Genomic DNA, 19,671 nt, shown 5'->3' with positions numbered 1-19,671 from the left:
CCACTAGAACCCCTCGACCCGCTTCTTTCCTCTCCGGGTCAGAAGCACGTCTCACTGAGAGAGCCCGCGGCCACAGGGATGTGTCGGTCTGAGAGGAGGAGGGGGGAAGCTGCTCATTACAATACCGCTCGAGACGAGGCCTGGGAGGAGAAGATAGGGGATGGGAGGTAGACGAGCCTGCCTAGAGTGGAGCACTTTGGATCTGGGCGGTCTGGACATTAATAGCTGGAGACAATTCTGTCGTAGAGCTGACCTGGATCCTGAAGGTTGTGATCCTATTGAGCACCAACAATACAGCTATTACAGCAAGCTGTATGGCTGTGTAAGACACAACTTCTTGGGTCTAGAGTACATAACATGGCAGGGCTGATGCTGGGGTATGAAGGGGTAAACATCACTATGAAATGGCAAAGAAAAGCACAGAGCTAATACAAAACCATCAACATCAGCCCTTTTCACATTAGAGGACTGGAGCTTTGGTCACTTTACAGTATTATCATTTGACAGTTTACGGTCTTACCAAATACATGTTAATAACAACATATTACGGGCTTCTATTATTAATAAGGCGGCCTTTCTAAATGTGCACACATTGTCAAGAGTAAAAAATCAAGCTGTTTACGTGTCATATTCCACTGTCACTGTTCAGGTGTGTTTTCAAAGCAGGGTGTTTTAGTCTGCAGTGAAGATAGTTTTCAAGGGGCGCAGTAGGCCCAGGTTTTTAAGATGACTATGTGACACACTACCGAAACACTAGCTAACGGGGTCTGAGTAGTAGTGACCTACTAGCTATATTGCTTGTCACAAACTGTATGGATAAAGTATTGGCTCCTGTTCATGCCTTGCCTTTTGGACTTTTCCCATATCCCTCAAATGAGACGCGTCACATGATACATGTTACCAGTTAGTGCTGTGGAAATCCTTACAATGGTCCCAGGGAAAGGGGGGGGCCCTGTGACAGAGCTGCGCGACAAGGCTCACCTCGGAGCTGTAACTATGAACCCTATCCTGTGTTGAGAGTGTAAAAGGGGGTGGGGGGGGGGCCCTGTGACGGAGCTGCGTGACGAGGCTCACCTTGGAGTTCTTTCCTCCGCTGCGCGCAGACTGCACGGAGTAGGTGCGCTGGACCACCTGCTCGGGGGTGGAGGGGGACTTGTCAGAGGAGTGGTCCGAGCCCTTCTCCACCATGGTCTCACCCTCCAGGCTCTGGGGCGTGGGCGAGCGCGAGCGCTTACGCAGGATGGGCGAGCAAGCGGGCGTGCTCCTGTTCGAGTTACTGGCAGTGCTGGTGGGGGAGAGAGAGGGAGAGCATGACAGAGAGAGAGAGAGCGTGAGAGACAGAGAGAGAGAGAGAGAGAGAGAGAGAGACACACAGAGTATGAAAGACAAAGACCGTTCATATCACATCAATGTGATAAATGTACATTCGTTGTTTTAATGGCCTACACAAACGTTTGCACAGCATGAATGTGTTTCTTTTCGTGTGTGCTGGTCGGCAAAAGAGGCCGTTGGCAGTTGGCAAGGGTAACAGCAACCTTTCCAGTGACCCATACAGTAGCCGTGCTAGCTAACTGCATCCACATTACATCATTCATGTCAACGCCTTATCTAAGTTTGAGCCACAAAAAGGATTCCAATAGGCTTCTGTCCGACAGGCTTGTCGACACTTGCACCAATGAACAGACTGCTCTCCCCCCTCCCCCAGCCTTCCCACAACTTCCTCCCTAGGACTCTGCTAATCAGGTTCCATCAGGCTTATTAGGCTTCAACAGCCACGCGTTCACACAGCCTAGCGGGAACTCGAGGCTAATTCTAGGGTCCAACAGCAACAACGCCGCCAACGAGCTAGCTAGGTTCAGAGGCTAAAAGCATGGCGATGACATGTCAGAGGCCCCCGCCGACATCACACATCCTACACATACACACACACTAAGCCAACTGATCGACCCTCCAGGTGTATTTTGTAATCGTTCCCTCCCCGAATGGATGAATTGAACAACATGACAGACAAATCATAGTTTTCCATGGTATGTAATGTACAAAATGAAAGTCTGTGTTATAAATGTGTACTGTTATATGGCTCAAGGTGCGACATTGATAGCAAGATGTGTCCAAATGACTGATTATTGAATGATCAAAGAAGGAAACCATGGAAACGTCAGCTGGAGTCAAAGAAGGAGGAACATCTACAGAGGTGATAACAAGGCCATGTGCCATATTCATAGCTCTCTCTCTCTTTCTTTCTTTCTTTCTTTCTTTTCAAATCTTTATCTGTTGCCAGACTGCAGTCAAATGCAGCTATCCTAACTATCCATAAAAACCCCAGACTCAAATCCACTCACTAAACTTGTTTTAAAGAAGGCAATTAGTTGGAAGTATGTCTGGTTGGATACATTTTCCCCATGTCCCTCACTCTCGTCCTCTCTCTGGGTGTCTTTGATGTGTCGTTGCTGTTTCTGAGAGATTGGAAACATAGATAGAGATAGAAAACAAAGATAGAAAGGCGGTGCTTGGGAGAAGAGTGAGGAACACTGAGTCTCTGGGGTTAGTCCAGGCCTAAGCCCCTATCCGGTATCCCGTGTGTTACAGCACCAGACACTCTCCTTTTCTTACACTACCTGTACGTGCGCACACACACACACACACACACACACACACCCACACACACACCCTGGCTACTCACAATGACGAGTGGGCCTAACAAAAGACCTGCAAGTGATCTGTGTTCCCGCACGCCGGACAGGCCGGCTACTTTACATGGACGGCGTTATGCAAGTCATGACGTCATGGCCGACCAATGGCGTTCCTCGAAGAGGGGCACTTATGCCATCCTACTGTTTCAGCAGGGCCTGAAATGCTTACAGCTAAATCATAGTGATTAGCAGTGAAGGCCACTTGTGTGTTTGCAAGGGGGAAAAGCTCTGTAAAAGCCAAAACTCTGTTATCTGGCTAAGGCCACAGCGACTGTGCTTACCTACAGCATTTGTGCTGACTTGTACATGATACGCAGAAGTAATGTGGCTGCACTTTACATTAGGATTTGTATCCTATGCGTCTTCTGTAAGATGATTGTAATGTGTTTATAATGCACAGCATCGTTTGATATAGAAGCCTTGACAGACGCCTGTTTAGTGGTTATTGTATCCGTGAATAATATTACATGTGCATTGTGGCATTACAATTCCTCCCGCATAAAAATGACTGTCTGAAAGGAGACACTGCATACATAAACACAGATACACAATTAGCAAGATATGCACGCACACACCCAGACACACAAAACACTCCCTCGCCACAAAACGCATCGTCAACACAGCCTCCCCACAGCCACCAGAGAGGATTTTGATATGCCAGTGGTGCTATGGGATGCATCATCTTTCATATCACATACTGGCTGAGTTGCTAATGGTCTCACCGGGCTTACATCAGCCGCTCAGAGCCAGACAGACAGACAGACAGACAGAGCCGAGAGCAGCAGACAGGGCTAACTGCTAGCTGCTAACCCAGACTACATCTCCCATAAGCTCATCATCATTATTTTGATGACCTCATGATGGCCTTGGCTTGTGGTGCGTGGGAGTGGCAGGTTAGACCAGACCACATGGTTTAAATGACCATGGGCCCAGGGACACCAGCTGAGGTTTGTTTATGGTCATAAACATCATGGTCATGTTTGGCTAATTTCTATAGCTGGGAAATAAGAAAGGCAGAACGATGAATAGAATGACATGTTGACACAAAATGATAGCATATTGCTTTTTTTCCCCACAGGAAAGTGACTGCATCTCCATGGTAACTAATCTTAGTTATTTTATGGTCATGGTTTTATGTCATGTTACAGGTCCTCTTTAGGTAACACACAACAATGAGAACATTAATTTGCCAGCATATCAATGTTTTTCAAACTGCAAATGATGGCCTACTAAGCACACAGGCACCAACATGCTAACCTATATGCTAACATGCTAACCTCAGTGCTAACACACTAACCTACGTGTGAGCATGTTAACCGACAGTGCCTGTCAAAAGTTTGGAAACATCTAGCCTTTTATAATTTCTGAGAGATATAACCTGTTTTTCATTGTTTTTAATGACTGAATTCAATCACTTAATCACTCAGTCACGGTCTGTGACTGAGCGATTTAACCATGACATTTAACCTACATCTATAATGTGTTATAATGAGCATGTGACAAGGAAAAAATGAAGCTTTTTGTACCAATATCTGTACATATGTACCAATATCTGTACATATGTACATTTGTACTTACAGTTAAATTACCTATTTTGTTGCATATAAACAATATGAACATGCATGTCTCTCAAAAACGATGAAAGACAAGGTGTTTCCAAACTTTTGACAGGCAATGTATGTGCTAACATTCTAGCTTCAGTAATAACATGCTGACCTATGTGAAAACCTCACAAGCTGCCAGAAGAAAACAAATAAAACTGTTACTGGTCTTTAATTATGTATATCCCTAAAAATAGTGTTTATCTTGTATTAAGACTGGAACATGCAAGGGTGGGAATAATACAGCAGTACAGTTGCAACAGCTGTTGTTGAACGAACCAAAGCACTGCCTGAAAAGACCAGCAACATTAAGGTATATTCTAAATGGCTTAAATGGATGACCATTCCTCCAATAAATGTAAAAACATTAAACAACGGGCTCTGAATGGTCAAATGTGGTCGAAATAAACAAATGAACACAATTGGCTACATTGTTACTGATTGTTACTCACATTTAGGAGCCATAGATCTAAATTCACTGGCTTTTACAGAAACTACGAGTAAAACCATTGGTGAAAAGTGTTGTCAATATGTTGTAGATCGTTCTATATATGTTCAGTCAGCATGTTAACATGAGACACAGAAGCACGCCTCCATTAAAAACAAAGTGCAGCCTATATAAATGTTGCTATGGAAACAAAGACAAGAGAGAGCATGTTTGAATATTCATAGCGTGGGGCTATATATCTCAACATTACATAAATATATTCGACTCAGTCTTCTGTTGAACCCGCTCTCAAACAGAGGAAGGATCCTCTCTGCCATACGTTTGGCCCTGTTGAATCACTGTAACACTCAACATGGTGTGTGACCTTATTTGCATACTGTATAAAGGAGTGTGACCTCATCCTGCCTAACTTGCATAACCACATGGAGATGGATCCCTTGATGAGTTGAATGAATGAGATGAAGTCAGAACGTTATCGGCAAAAACAAAACACTGAGTTTGAGCAAGGACTTGAAAGGGTGGACATCAAACATGATGAAGACACACCACACCGACACTGGGCATGAAAGTGCCCCTAATGTGGTTTGTACACGGCAGAAGCAGACCACAGAGTTCCGGCTATAAAGCTGCAGGACGGAAGGCACTAGAAGAGCTTGGGGTTCCACATGCTCAACGTGAGAGAAACAGGCTGCTTGTGCTACTTTTGTCACAAATGTCTTTTTCTCTCTCTCTTACCCAAATAAGCTCTAAATCTCCGGGCTCAGGCTATCCAAACAGGGCGGGCAACGCTCCGCTTCACAATACCCAGAGTTCCGGGCTTTTCCAAGGGGCCTTGTTTTCATGGCAGCTTTCTGCTGACCCTGGAAAATACCCATCTGGCAATGGACCTTCAGCTTGGCTGTGTCCAAAAGGGCAGAGGTGGACCGAGCTCGGCAGCAACGCCGGCTCGCTCGCGAGCGCAGACACGGGCACGCCGTTGTATGGCTGTACAGGCACGTAAATAAACTCCAAAAGTGGACGCAGAGACACAAGGACAGACAGACGGCTCGCTCTGCATCGAGACGTATACCTAAAATCACTCGTGAAAGCCTCACGATGGACACTCCCCGCTAAGCACGCGCTAAAAGCAGACACACACACACATCCAACCGTCACATGTAAACACCCCCCCCCCCCCGAAAGCCCACAAAGTAAACACCCAGCCACACCCTAGTATCCACCCACACACATGCCCCCCCCCCCCCCCCCACGGACACTATCCACCACCCGCACCTACACCACCACAGCCTTACGGGGCCAGTGAGCAGAGGGAGCCATACCGAGCTGGCGGGTAGAGACAGTCCTTCAACGCTTCGCCATGGCATCCCTCCAGACAACGGCAGCCACCGGCGGCCGCCGTGACGCATTCAAACACCACCTTGTCCTCCGGGGCGGCGAGGAGCAACGAGCCGTTCATCAGCGACGGATCAGCCGGCCTCCCTCTCTCCCTTTCCTTCTCTCCCTCTCCTCGACTCGAAGGGAGGAAGGAGGGAACAGGAGGAGGCAAACACACACGGGGGGAGATTTTCTTCAGCAGGCTTAAGGCCACTGATCCCCCCCCCCCCCCCCCTGCCAGCCTGATCTCTTAATAACGAGATTACGTCGCCCTCGGCAACACACGCAAACCAGAGGGGGAACGAGAGACACAGAGGGAGGACGGGTGGACAAAAGACAGCCGTCTCCTCCCTCCCTCCCTCGTGTCATCCTATCTATGCCGCCCATCTCCGTCCTGCTGTCCTGCGTTTGGATGTCTAACAAGCTTTCTAGGCACGCTTCCATTCGGCTGCCCCCACCCCCCCCCACCCCCATATCCCCCCCCCCGCCCCCTTTCCCCCACTAACCTGGTCGCCATGTAGAGAGCGGCTCGAAGGCGTTCAGCCCTTTCCAAGCGCCTTCATTCAAGCAGCGTGAGCCGTGGAGGAGGCATGGGAGGAGGAGGAGGAGGAGGAGGGGGGGGCGAGCGAGGGAGGGATGAAGGGGAGGGAGGACGAGTTCCGGAGCATGCCAGGAGGACGAGAAGGGAAAGACAGAGAGAAGGCTGCAGCGCGAGAGAGAGAGGAGAGAGAGTTCCCTACACAGGGATACCCTGCTGAGGCTAGTAACTCTCGGTGTCTCGCTCGCTCTCTCTCTCTCTCTCTCTCTCTCTCTCTGTTAGTTGACGATACCTCCTTTTCTCACTCTTGTGCCTCCGCTCTCTGTCCTGTTCCCCGTGCCCCGTGCAGTTACCCTATCCTCCAGCTCCAGTGATAGCTGCCGTATGCAGCAGAGCTCCGTTCCGCTTCGCGAGGACGCGGCGCCCGCGTCGCGGACAGACCCGAGCAGGCGAGGGCTGCGAGCACAAGGACAGAGCGCGCGTGCGGGAGCGGGATCGATGGAAACGGCAGCGCGGCAGATCGAGAGACACCGTGACAGAGAGGGAGGGCTAGAGAGGGAGGAGGACGGAGTGAGAGAGAGAGAGATTGTTTCCACTTTGCATTCTGCCACTGCCTGGTGCAATGAGCCTGCTGGCTGCTCAATTATTCATGCTTTTCATGAATGGAGGGGCTGACATCACCCGCATCCAGGTTACTTTACATTCTAGCCTCTCCTAAATCATACAATCACCCCCCCCCCCCCCCCCCCAGGCATAGCCAACCACACCACTTGCTAGGAAGTACACACACACAACTTGTTTGCCTTGAAGACTTTCAAATTGGGATATATCAAAATAGAAGTATGTACTGTATGAAGGCCTGCTTTTTCAAATGACCAAAAGCATTTCTTTTCAGACTTTAGAGTTGACAGACTTAGATTGACACGCCAGTCCTTCAGAATGTCAGCTCATGACAACACCATAGTTATATCAGAGCCTATCCACTCCCTATTAAGCCCCATTGTACCAAATTTTGTTGCAGTTACACCAGCGGTCCACTGGGGGTGATCGAGGTCAAGTGCAAAATGAATGGGAGTCTATGGAGCTAAAAGGAGGAAAGCAGAACTTAAAACATCGCCCTGCTCAGGATCATTTATGTCTCCACTCAAAGTGTAGAGTGTACGCACCACACTAACATCACCAAATGTTCTCTCTTTTCCACTTCAGTGAGAAAAAGCTGGCTAAAGCTGTTTCACCACCCATTCTGCATTGAAGTCACTCCTGTCAGTCACCTGTAAAATGTATTGCACATACCTGGCTTAGCACGTAGCCAACACAATGGGCTTCAACCAAAGTTCTTCCCTGCTTATGTGACAGTCCTACTCTGTACCCATCTCTTTTCCAGGCTGAATTTGAGCTGTTCTGTCAGAATTCAGATTTACATCTAAAAATACCACAGTTCAAGTCTTGACTGACTGACATTTTAGAGCCTATTAAGGTGATGTGCACTGCCTGGGTACAGTACTTGATTTGTCTCAGCTCATGTGGAAAAGTTCACCTAAGAAAGCTTTAGTCGACGGCGTCGAATTTTGTGCCCAACATAAGTTTACTCAGGGAACAGAATATTTAACACCCAACTTTTTATTGCGCTGAGAATTTAGGATGGCAGTAACATGTGCTTTTGGTATTTACAAAAGACACCAATGAATTACAATAACAGGCAACATACAGCAATGTCTGTTATGCTACAGTCATACACTCTCCACAGTGTATCCTAGTCCCATGAAATGGTCTGGAAATATCTACAGCAAAGACTTATGGTCCACAATAAGACAGTCTTGACCATGCACCTTAAACACCCTGGCACAGAAAAAAAGCCAGTCTCTTTCAAAAGCCTCACTGACCTCATGACACATACTTCCTGGACGTTTGGTCTGCCATTGTTGTCAAGTCCAAATGAAGTTGTTGACCAAACCATCTGACTCGACGGAATGAGGTATTTGTACGTGCTCTCCGTGAACACAAAGCTAAGTTACCTATACCGACCATATTCCGCCTAGTTTTGTTGTGTCAACATTGCCCTCGTGTTCAATGACCTCCGTGGCTGTGTTCACGCCATCGCCATAACGACCACAATGGGATGACGCGTGGCCGTGTTGGAAGTGCCTCATCTGTGTTGGGGACTGTGCCGTTCCCATGGCGACCACACAAGCAGTTCTTGTGCACGCCGCTACTTGATGTGGGATGCAGAGACAGAGAGAGAGATAGAGAGACAGAGAGAGAGAGAGACAGAGAGAGAGAGGGAGAGGGAGGGAGAGATAGAGAGACAGAGAGAGAGGGAGAGACAGAGAGGGGGAGAGAGAGATACCTGGCAGTTGTAGACAAGATCTTTAGCCTGTCATTGGGTGTTGGGACACATTAGCTGGGCACTCACGCGTGGCATGTTATCCTCTTTCCGGGTGTTAGAGTGCACTTTGCCGGGGGGAGACTGAGTGTGTTCTACGGCCACTCTGAGCGACAACGCAGGTCGCTGTGGTACCCCCCCTTCCTCCCCCCTCCCTGCTCGTCACCCCCCCACAGCACCATCTCCCACTGTGACTGTTTAAACTAGAACCCACGCTGGAGAGAAGCTAGGTTAGATACCTCAGGAACTTTAACTGCATTGTGTGTGTGTTTGTGTGTATGTGTGTGTGTGTGGGGGGGGGGGTTGTGGCATATGAGCATAACTAAGAGGCAGCGCGTGGGTAAGTGTTTGTGTGTGTGAGACAAAGGGAGACGCACACGCACACGCACAGACGCACACAGCCAAACAAACTCGAGGACAGGCAGAAAGTGGGGGGGAGTGGGGGGGAGTCACGGAGGGGTGAGCGCGGGGGGGAGGGGGCGGGAGGTATTTTGCTGGAGGAGACAAGCTGCCAGCGACACAAAGCCCTCGGTGGCACACATGGCAACGGCGGTGCGCGGGCGCTGCCATCTGTAGAGGGGACGTGGCGGAAGTGGGGTCTCCGAGCCAGGGCTGCCTGGGCGGCGGGGCTGGGGGAAGGGGGTAAGCCTGCTTCGGCGCTCTTTTGCTTCCTCTCTGGAGCGTCTCGCTGGCAGCTTAGCCTGGGCTCTGACCCGGCTCCGATGACGCTCCGCGCACCGAGGCGTGAGGCAATCTGGTCCCCGAAATCAGACGGCATCGAGACAGCGTCTCCTCCGCGCGTCTCAACGCCGAAGAACCATCAGCGGAAGGGAGGGGGGTACATTACTAGAAATGACTACATCTACACTACGTTACTCAGATGACATAAGAGAGGACAGGACGCATGAATATGCATTCAACAGGAACACCTGGTTGCCTGAACAAAAACGAAAACGTGGAGGGAACCGCGATAATCGCCGGACCGATGACAAAATCAAATCCTTGACCTTTCTGGAAACAGTGATTTTCCAGCCCTTGCTCTGCGATCGCAAACAACGCAACACAAAAGGGCTTGTTTGGCCAAATGGGGAGGCAGGCGGTGAGGGTAAACAGAGGCAGTCTATAACAGAGTCAGTGGCACTAGGTTACTGTTTGCTCGCGACAGAGCCTTTTGTAACGCTTGGTGGAAAAAAATCTTGTTATTGTTCAGGCTGTCTTTCATTAAACGCAACCGTACGGGGCCCTAACATGCTTGTTTGCTTTTTTTGGTCATTACGCAACAGCCAGACAGAAATGGGCTGGCGAACGCACGCCAGGCCACCTCTGAACGCAGCTCGCGGCCCATTCATGGTGAAGGGGGTGGAGCCAGTGTGAATGGGGCTGGGGGGAGCGCCCCGCGCTGATGACGCCGTCAGTCAGCCAGACCGCTCTGTCCCACAGCCTGCCCACCTGGCTTTCTTATGCTGACGGCGGTAGCTCAGCTGAGCACGTCCGTTAGAGAGAGAAAAACGAATCTTCTCATCACGTACATTTTTTGTTTATTATAATTCTCGTTGTGAGCTGTTTTTCCGATGTGTTTAAGTGCTGAGCCCGTTGCATGGTGAACACACAGAATCGACTTATCCTAACGAAGGGTAATGTAATGTCTCCATTTAGCAGGTGCTTTTGTCCAAAGCGACGGGCCTGTGGGGAATTTGAACCGGCAACCTCTTCATCTGCAGCCAAAAGCAGCCGAGTGCTCTACCCTCCGCGCCTTACCTAGGAAATTGAAAACAATTCCTGAAAATCTAATCAATGTCTATGCTGGGAAACACAGGGGCTCGAGCGTTCAGGGTGATCTGCAGAGAAACCAGAGCTGATGACAAAGAGCGAGAGAGACAGAGAGAGAGAGTGAGAGAGAGACGGGGGGGATGAAAACAAAGCCCAGTTCCTTAGAGAACAATCCGGCAGTCTTCTGTTCTCTAGAAACCCCCTGCTGAGGCCTGGGAATCAGAGCCTGGCTTTCCGGACATGATGATGCAGTTTACCCCTGGAGAGAGAGGGAGGAGGGGGGTGGGGTGAGAGAGAGAGAGAGAGAGAGAGAGAGAGAGAGAGAGAGAGAGAGAGAGAGAGAGAGAGAGAGAGAGAGAGAGAGAGAGAGAGGTGGGGGAGACAAAGAAAGAGAGAAGGTGGGAGAGAAAGGAGACAGAGGAAAAGCAGGGTGGTTTTCGTCTGAAATGTTGGCAAGCGCAGGCAACATCCAAGAGTAAAGGGAGCGTGTGTGTGTGTGTGTGTGTGCCCGGTGGTTATCTTGTGCGTTTGATGCCTGCATTGGGCCTGGATCCCATCAGAAGATAGTCGGATGTTGGGAATATAAGGTCTTGGCAGGCAGGGCCTTGATCTAGGATGGCTTGTTCTCCAGGCCCACACCACACTACAGTGATGAAGACTGTACAGAGAGGGAGGAAGGTGGTTCAGCCTAAACCACCTGTACGAAACTGCCCGTGAAAGCCTATTAATCACCGTCCCCATTGAGATCAATGAGCTGTCGGAAAGACATGAAACACAAGAGGACAAACCAATTATCGACAAATAGTGTTGCGGAAGGGTTTGTGTGTGTTGCTAACAGGAGGGATCAGGAGAGAGACGAGACAGTGTGTGTTTGCCTCCTACACCCTGTAAGCTAGCATGTCGGTGAGGGCCTTTGTATTGTTTTACATGAATTCATCAAGAAAGAAAGATTGCATTTATAAGGGCTTTTCTTTATCTATCATCCCAGTAATGTATTCATCAGTGTCTTGGTGCAGGAGCTAGGGATGCAACTATTGTTCAGTACCGGTAAAAATATCTTAGCAGCATGTCCCTGCTGGCAAGCATAGGAGGCTTGTATAATGCATTACCTTGGCGAGCGTATGTGTGTGTAGTTGTGTGTGTGTTGTGTGTTCCTGGAGTGTACGGGTGTGTGTTTAGTGTGTGCGTGTGTCTGTGCTCGGTGCATATGCATGTGTGGTGCTGGGCTGTGTGCGTTGTTGCGTGTAGCGTGTGTGTGTGTAGTGTGCGTGTTAGACTGGAGGCTGCTAAAGCTGCCATTGGGAAGAGGAGGGCCGGGACTGGATGGGTGTGAAATAAGGGATGACTTCCCAGCAACGTGCAATTGATCTGCTCTCATGTGACTAAAACATAAATACAGGACAGCACCGCAGTCCCCCTACTTAGAGTGACAGATGAGTCACATTTACATTGACATTTAGTCATTTAGCAGACGCTCTTATCCAGAGCGACTTACAGTAAGTACAGGGAAATTCCCCCCAAGGCAAGTAGGGTGAAGTGCCTTGCCCAAGGACACAACGTCATTTTTGCACGGCCAGGAATCAAACCAGCAACCTTATGATTCATAGCCAGACTCCCCAACCGCTCAGCCACCTGACTCCCATGACCCAGGGAGCCCCGAGTGAGAGGCAAGCTGAGCTCCGTCATGAGAGGGGAACGTTTTTCCTCCAGGCACAACTGTGGGACGCCTGGTGCTCATCCACACGTCCGTGCGCACACACACACACAGACACACGCACACACACACACACACACAGTCTGCCCTGGGCGCATCAGGCAGCTTGGACACAGACATACCGGCCCAAGCTGCTCGGGTCTTCTGACAGCTAACATCCCAACTCCGGGGCCGTTGCCAAATCCTGACCAATCACACGCACCGCCACTCCTCCCCTCCTCTCTGCGACTCCGGCTCACCATCCCACCATTCAGCTCATCATTCATCATTCATTAGCAACATCACCTGGTGTTTATACCGACAGTGGTAGATATCTATCTTAAATATCAAGCATAATCATACCTCATGCGTATCACCGGCACAAACTAACCTGTTACATAAACAACTCATCAGTGATTCAAACAGACAGGATAAAATCACAATCACGCTAACCGCTCAGGGAGAACAATTGAACACAACCTGAATTGTAGTTTTTAAATTGTATAAATAAACTAGAGAGGGTACAATTTCTGGGGAAATTGTAGGGTGTGCTTGCTTGCGTCGGTTGCACAGGGGTCCGTTTTTGAATGACATTTTTACAACTGATATTTCTGTATATTTTATATAAAAATGCATACTTATTTATAAAGATTACATACATTTAAAAGCATTTTTTTTTTTGCTGCTCATTTACAACTGAAAATACGAGTGAAGTGTAGAATGAAATAGATGTCTTCTCATTTCCCCTGCAAGAGGCTGCCTCATCGTTGAATCTAAACGAATAAATTTGGCAGACCGGTGTAAAAATTGACCTAATCTCTATGACTTAAACGTAATTTTAAGTTTTCTCTTCTCGTGATATTTTCAGGCATTTAGCCTACTCATTGCATTCATTCATTAATAAAGAACCCCCTTTGAAGATTATTCTACGACATTACCCGGCAGTAGAAGATGGAATCGCGATTCAAACAGTACCATCTGCTGACTGAAAATATGCCCCCCAAAACGTAAATAAGCTTGACATTTATTTAGTGGAAAATCGCTCATTCATAAAAAGCTCACTGGTAGCGATCATTGTCAGTAACAACGCAAAATGCGATATAGCCCTGTGTGGAAAAGCTGCCCCGGTAAATTGTACTACTACGGTACAGTACTAGACTACTGCTGTGTTCGTCTTGGCGATTGCGTTGTTTGAATTGGATTTAACGTTCCGTTGTACGGTTTAGGCTGAAATTAATCATTGTCAACAGATTGACAACGTTTAGGCTGTGGCAATGAAGTTCAGGTTAGTAGTTAGATAGACTTTTGATTTAAGTAAGGGGAGTGCCGAACATGTTCTGTCACCGTTTGACTTCCTAAACAGCTGTGTAGTGTAGATGTTTTTGTAGTGTGTCTCACGTAAGCTACAGCGTTGCAGTGAGCTACACTGGTTTGAAACCACAGGTAATGGTAATTTCACCAACAAATCGTTTACTAATGTCAGAATAAATTCTACAACAAAAATGTATATGTGAGGAATGTTTATTTTAACGATTGAAAACAGATAACGCTACATCATAGACCACTGTAGTATGTGTTGCCCGGGCAACACAGGCTAATGTCATGATGCTAATACTTCAGTGAAATAGTAGATTACTGTTTCCGAAAGTAGATGTACTTCCTTAATAATATCAGCTTATATTGTACATTACATATCACAATTGTGTGTCATATCACAAAGTAAAATGAGTAAATAGTTATCACCATGGCCTCTTTGCTTGTGGCGTTTCTGCAGCTGCCTTGCAGTAAAGCTATAGTTAGCCTAGCTATCCCCCAAGTTAACAGATGCGAAACGAATGTTCTGCCAAAGGTAGTCACGCGTGTTTTCGTGACGTTAGTGACGTTAGTAACGTCAGTGACTGTGGCTAGCAAATTAGCCACCGTTAGCTTCACTTTTCGCCACAAAAACGTAACTTGAGCCTAAACCATGCAACGGAACGTAAATCCCAATAGAAGCAACTCAATCGCTACCAAGACGAAACTTTTGACACCTAGGTTGTCTATGTAGGCCAAATATTGACTGAGTTTTAGGGGGGCAAAAAGAATAATAATAATATATATGTGAGAGAACAAAGGTTGTGCTCTCGCCGAAGGCTTGAGCACACCCAATAAATACATACATACATAGACACAAAGCTCAAGCTACATCTGGATACACACCATATGCTCGTGTGTGAACAGGAACAGCGGGCTTAGGCCCACTGATATCACTGATGATACGAGCCAGGTCTTTTGTGAGTACAGATAATCTGTAAATGCAAGCAATCACACACACACACACACACACACACACACACACACACACACACACACACACACACACACACACACAAGCATTCAGCACACACAAGCGGGCAATCATACATACACACAAGAATACACAAGCATGCATACGCATACACACATAATGGATGTGCTGTGTTTAGTATGCAGCGGTGACCCGTTGTCTATAAGGCCCTGGTGTATACTCTCTGATTAAGTGGTTGAGATATTGACTGATTGAATGACCAGGAGGCCGGAGGGCTTTGCCTGCGTGAGAGAGGGAGAGAGAGGGGGCGGGGGAGAGAGCCAAAGAAGAGCGATAAAAAGAGAGGGGAGAGAGAGAGAGAGAGAGAGAGAGAGATAGGAGGGCGGGGGAGAGAGAGAAAGAAAAGAGAGTGAGAGAAAGAGAGAGAGAGAGAGAGAGAGAGAGAGAGAGAGACTGGATGAAAACCAGTAATGAGGGATCTAGGGCTGGGACTGTTGGTGTCGTCCCTGAGGATGAGGGTCGTACCAAGTTGTGCACAGAAAGACCCTTTCCACAGTCCCTTCTGTGTGCCTCTTACGGTTGTCAGCCATGTCATCACCATTAGTTACAGCAAAATAGCAAATGACACGAGCAGATACAACGTTCGATTGCAGCGGAAGTCGATCTGGGCCACGGCTCGTCATCGCATGGAGAGCTTCGCCGCACAAGCTAGGCACACGGGAAGAGCAGATGTGCTCGTTCGTCCTCGTTCTCCTCTCGCTTTTCACTCGCGTCGCGTTCCCGGCGAAACGCGGAGAAGCATTGCCAGACTAACGCATCCAATCATCGCGGCATGTTGAAAAGCTGCAACGCAACAACGTGCAAACTAACAGCCAGACGAGTCACCTCCATGGAAGACAGTAAACACTGAAGAGCCCAGTCGGGCGGCGTGTTGGGGGTACAGGGACAGGTTTGGGCCTGTGTCCGGCAGGCCTCTCGGTGCTGGCTAAGCTCCAGTCAGGTATACAATGTCCCCACGTTCCACACAAAAAACGCAACAACATGTTGTGTGCGTAATCGTGCAGCAAGCCCTGCACCGAGAGTTCACAGTTAAGTGTAAACAAGGGCAGCCAGTGCTCTATAGGGAATGAGAGGAGGATGAGGGGAGAGGTAGATAGGACAGGATGATGGGAGGATGAGGGGAGAGGTATGTGGGAGAGGATGAGGGGAAAATGAGGGGAGAGGTAGGTGGGAGAGGATGAGGGGAGAGGTATGTGGGAGAGGATGAGGGGAGAGGTATGTGGGAGAGGATGAGGGGAGAGGTATGTGGGAGAGGATGAGGGGAGAGGTATGTGGGAGAGGATGAGGGGAGAGGTATGTGGAAGAGGATGAGGGGAGAGGTATGTGGGAGAGGATGAGGGGAGAGGTATGTGGGAGAGGATGAGGGGAGAGGTATGTGGGAGAGGATGAGGGGAGAGGTATGTGGGAGAGGATGAGGGGAGAGGTATGTGGAAGAGGATGAGGGGAGAGGTATGTGGGAGAGGATGAGGGGAGAGGTATGTGGGAGAGGATGAGGGGAGAGGATGAGGGGAGAGGTAGGTGGGAGAGGATGAGGGGAGAGGTATGTGGGAGAGGATGAGGGGAGAGGTATGTGGGAGAGGATGAGGGGAGAGGTATGTGGGAGAGGATGAGGGGAGAGGTATGTGGAAGAGGATGAGGGGAGAGGTATGTGGGAGAGGATGAGGGGAGAGGTATGTGGGAGAGGATGAGGGGAGAGGTATGTGGGAGAGGATGAGGGGAGAGGTATGTGGGAGAGGATGAGGGGAGAGGTATGTGGGAGAGGATGAGGGGAGAGGTATGTGGGAGAGGATGAGGGGAGAGGTATGTGGGAGAGGATGAGGGGAGAGGATGAGGGGAGAGGTAGGTGGGAGAGGATGAGGGGAGAGGTATGTGGGAGAGAATGAGGGGAGGATGAGGAGAGAGGGAGGTGGGAGGATGGGGAGAGGATGAGGGGAGAGGGAGGTGGGAGAGGATGAGGGGAGGATGAGGAGAGAGGTGGGAGGATGGGGAGAGGATGAGGGGAGAGGGAGGTGGGAGAGGATGAGGGGAGGGGATGAGGGGAGAGGGAGGTGGGAGAGGCTGTGATGAGAGTGCGGGAGGCAGGAAGCAGGGCCGCACGTTGACAGAGCTGCTCCCCCTTTTTATTTCTTCCCCTCTCATGCGGTGCTCTGTAATTCGTCACTAAAAATATCTAGCTGAGGAAGAGGCGCATAAACAAACGCGTGCGGAGGAGTGGGAGAGAGACAGGCGCACGGAAAAAGAAAGGGAGACTTACACAACCAAAAGAGAGAGAAAGAGAGGGGAAAGAGAGGGAAAGAGGGAAATAGAGGGGAAAGAGAGGGAAAGAGAGAGAAAGAGAGGGGAAAGAGAGGGAAAGAGAGAGAAAGAGAGGGGAAAGAGAGGGAAAGAGAGAGAAAGAGAGAAAGAGGGAAAGAGAGGGAAAGAGAGGGGAAAGAGAGGGGAAAGAGAGGGAAAGAGAGAGAAAGAGAGGGGAAAGAGAGGGGAAAGAGAGGGGAAAGAGAGGGGAAAGAGAGGGAAAGAGAGAGAAAGAGAGAGAAAGAGGGAAAGAGAGGGGAAAGAGAGGGGAAAGAGAGGGAAAGAGAGAGAAAGAGAGGGGAAAGAGAGAGAAAGAGAGAGAAAGAGAGGGGAAAGAGAGGGAAAGAGAGAAAGAGAGAGAAAGAGAGGGAAAGAGAGGGGAAAGAGAGAGAAAGAGAGAGGAAAGAGAGGGGAAAGAGAGAGAAAGAGAGAGGAAAGAGAGGGGAAAGAGAGGGGAAAGAGAGAGAAAGAGAGGGGAAAGAGAGGGGAAAGAGAGAGAAAGAGAGGGGAAAGAGAGGGGAAAGAGAGGGAAAGAGAGGGGAAAGAGAGGGGAAAGAGGGGAAAGAGAGGGGAAAGAGAGGGAAAAGAGAGGGGAAAGAAAGAATGACAACCGAGACAGGGCAACGACAACAAAAAAGCTGGAGAATGCCGCGTTCTGCACACAAGCGCTTCAGAGCGCGCGTGTGTGCGGTTTCTATTCTTCCAGGCAGCCACGTGATTCCTCTCCTCAGCTGCTTCCCTCACACGGAGCTAGCCGGAGGGGTGAAGTGGATGGACTGGGTCCAGGCTCACCCAGGCCCCCCAGGGGTGCAGAGAGGGAGAGAGTCCACGCCAACACAGCCTTCCGACAGGGACAGGAAGACGAGGGTCCACGCCTCCACAGCCTCCACACCTCATTCGTCAACACTACAAAGCCACGATGACAACGCTAAGCAAGGGACTGCCAAACGAACACGACCGGGAAGCTGTCGGATCCTACCCTGAGCTCGTACGCACGCACGCGGACAATCCGACACACACACAGGCACACGCACGCGGGCACAACATCTCTCCAGCCTTACCAGGCGAGTTTGAAGCCTTTCATTAGTACGGCGAGGACTGTCTGACGGACGGGTCGTCTTCTCGGCACTGGGCTGCCCGCTCACACCGCTCCATGCTGGAGCCTGAGAGAGCCTGCCGCAGCCTCGCGTCCCGAGTCCGGAGCAGGAGAGAGGGGAGGGACAGGCGCAGCCTGGGGAAGCCCCGGAGCTTGGTCCCCTTCCGCCTGGTGGTGTGGCCTCCCCCCCTGGGCTGTCCCCCCGTGGGCCGTTCCTCTCCTTCCTCTGGAAGCGCCGGCTGAGGATCCGCAGTGTCGAGTAGCGGTGCCAGCGGCTCGCTGCTCGCCCGGTGCAACGGCTCCGCTCGGATTAACCCAGATAGAGGGCGAGGGAGCGCGTGTGGGGTTGCCGACAGGGCTAGGAAACGCGCGGACGCTAAGTGCGCGCGCTCCGAACGGTGTCCGGTGTGCCGTTTGCTCGTGTCTGTCTCTCTCTCTCTCTCCCCCGCGCGCGCACACACACACACACACAAACGCGCGTTTCTTCCCCCCGAGCAAAATCTCTCTCTCTCTCGGCTGCTTCTCTTGTGGCCGTTCTCTCTCTCTCCCTCTCCGCTCCTGCTACAGATGAAAGCTGCACTTGCCAGGCTCACACTGAGCATGCTCCGCCTCTGTTCCCTCCCTCCCTCCCTCCCTCCCTCCCTGCCTGACTCCCTGCCTCCCTCCCTCCCTGCCTCCCTCCCTCCCTCCCTGCCTCCCTCCCTCCCTCCCTCCCTCCCTCCCTGCCTCCCTCCCTCCCTCCCCTAGATGGCTCTCGCTCTGTCACTGCTGTGAGTGTGACTGTACGGTCCGTAAACTTTAAGGAGACACTGCCGGGAAAACGTAGCCCAGGCGGAGTGACCTTATGTCGGGTCGCTGGAGTGCTTACCCTCCCTGGGCCGTGCTGGATCCGGATGAGGAGGGTATTATGGGAGACCTGTTGCAGTCCTTTAACGCTCCTTTCTCTTGTCAGACTTACATGGTAATCAGAGCCAGCAGCTAGACCCCTTAATCTCTTAATGCAGGGAAGAGAGTTTGCGAGAGGTTATTCCATGCATGCGTGTGCGTGAATGTGTCTGTGTGTGCGTAAGGATATTTGTTCATTTACTTTGTCTGAAGGGCAATGAATACGGTATGAGTTTGACAGTTGGCATGTCTTACTGCATTATATTAATTCATATGGATTGTCTCTCCCAAACTCCGCCTCCCATCTCCCAAACACAATCGGCCAGTTGACCAAAGGCACAGAGTTAGACGGCAGCATATTCCTCCCCTTTAATCGCCTTATGCACCGCACGCAAATTACACCTCATTTGCACCGCTAATGCTCCAGCTAATGCTAACCACTCTCCATGACAATCACTTCACAACCTACGACTGCTAGTTAGTAACACGATAGAAGCCAGCGACGGCCCCCAAAAAGGACAGCACAGAATACCTACTGGGGAAAGATC

General features: G+C 50.0%; 1 protein-coding gene across 1 annotated transcript in view; it reads right to left on the bottom strand.

Moving 5' to 3' along the window:
- Positions 1-19,671, bottom strand: part of gramd1bb (GRAM domain containing 1Bb) — a 61,065-nt gene that overhangs the window by 20,356 nt on the left and 21,038 nt on the right. The window contains exon 5 of the mRNA XM_062472326.1: positions 1,075-1,285. Within this exon, the coding sequence (XP_062328310.1) occupies positions 1,075-1,285 (211 nt within the window). The remainder of the gene's footprint in view (positions 1-1,074; positions 1,286-19,671) is intronic.

Source organism: Osmerus eperlanus, chromosome 11 (genome assembly GCF_963692335.1).
Source record: "Osmerus eperlanus chromosome 11, fOsmEpe2.1, whole genome shotgun sequence".
NCBI lineage: Eukaryota > Metazoa > Chordata > Actinopteri > Osmeriformes > Osmeridae > Osmerus > Osmerus eperlanus.
Note: the sequence above shows the minus strand (reverse complement) of the source record. Positions and strands in the feature narration are given on the sequence as shown.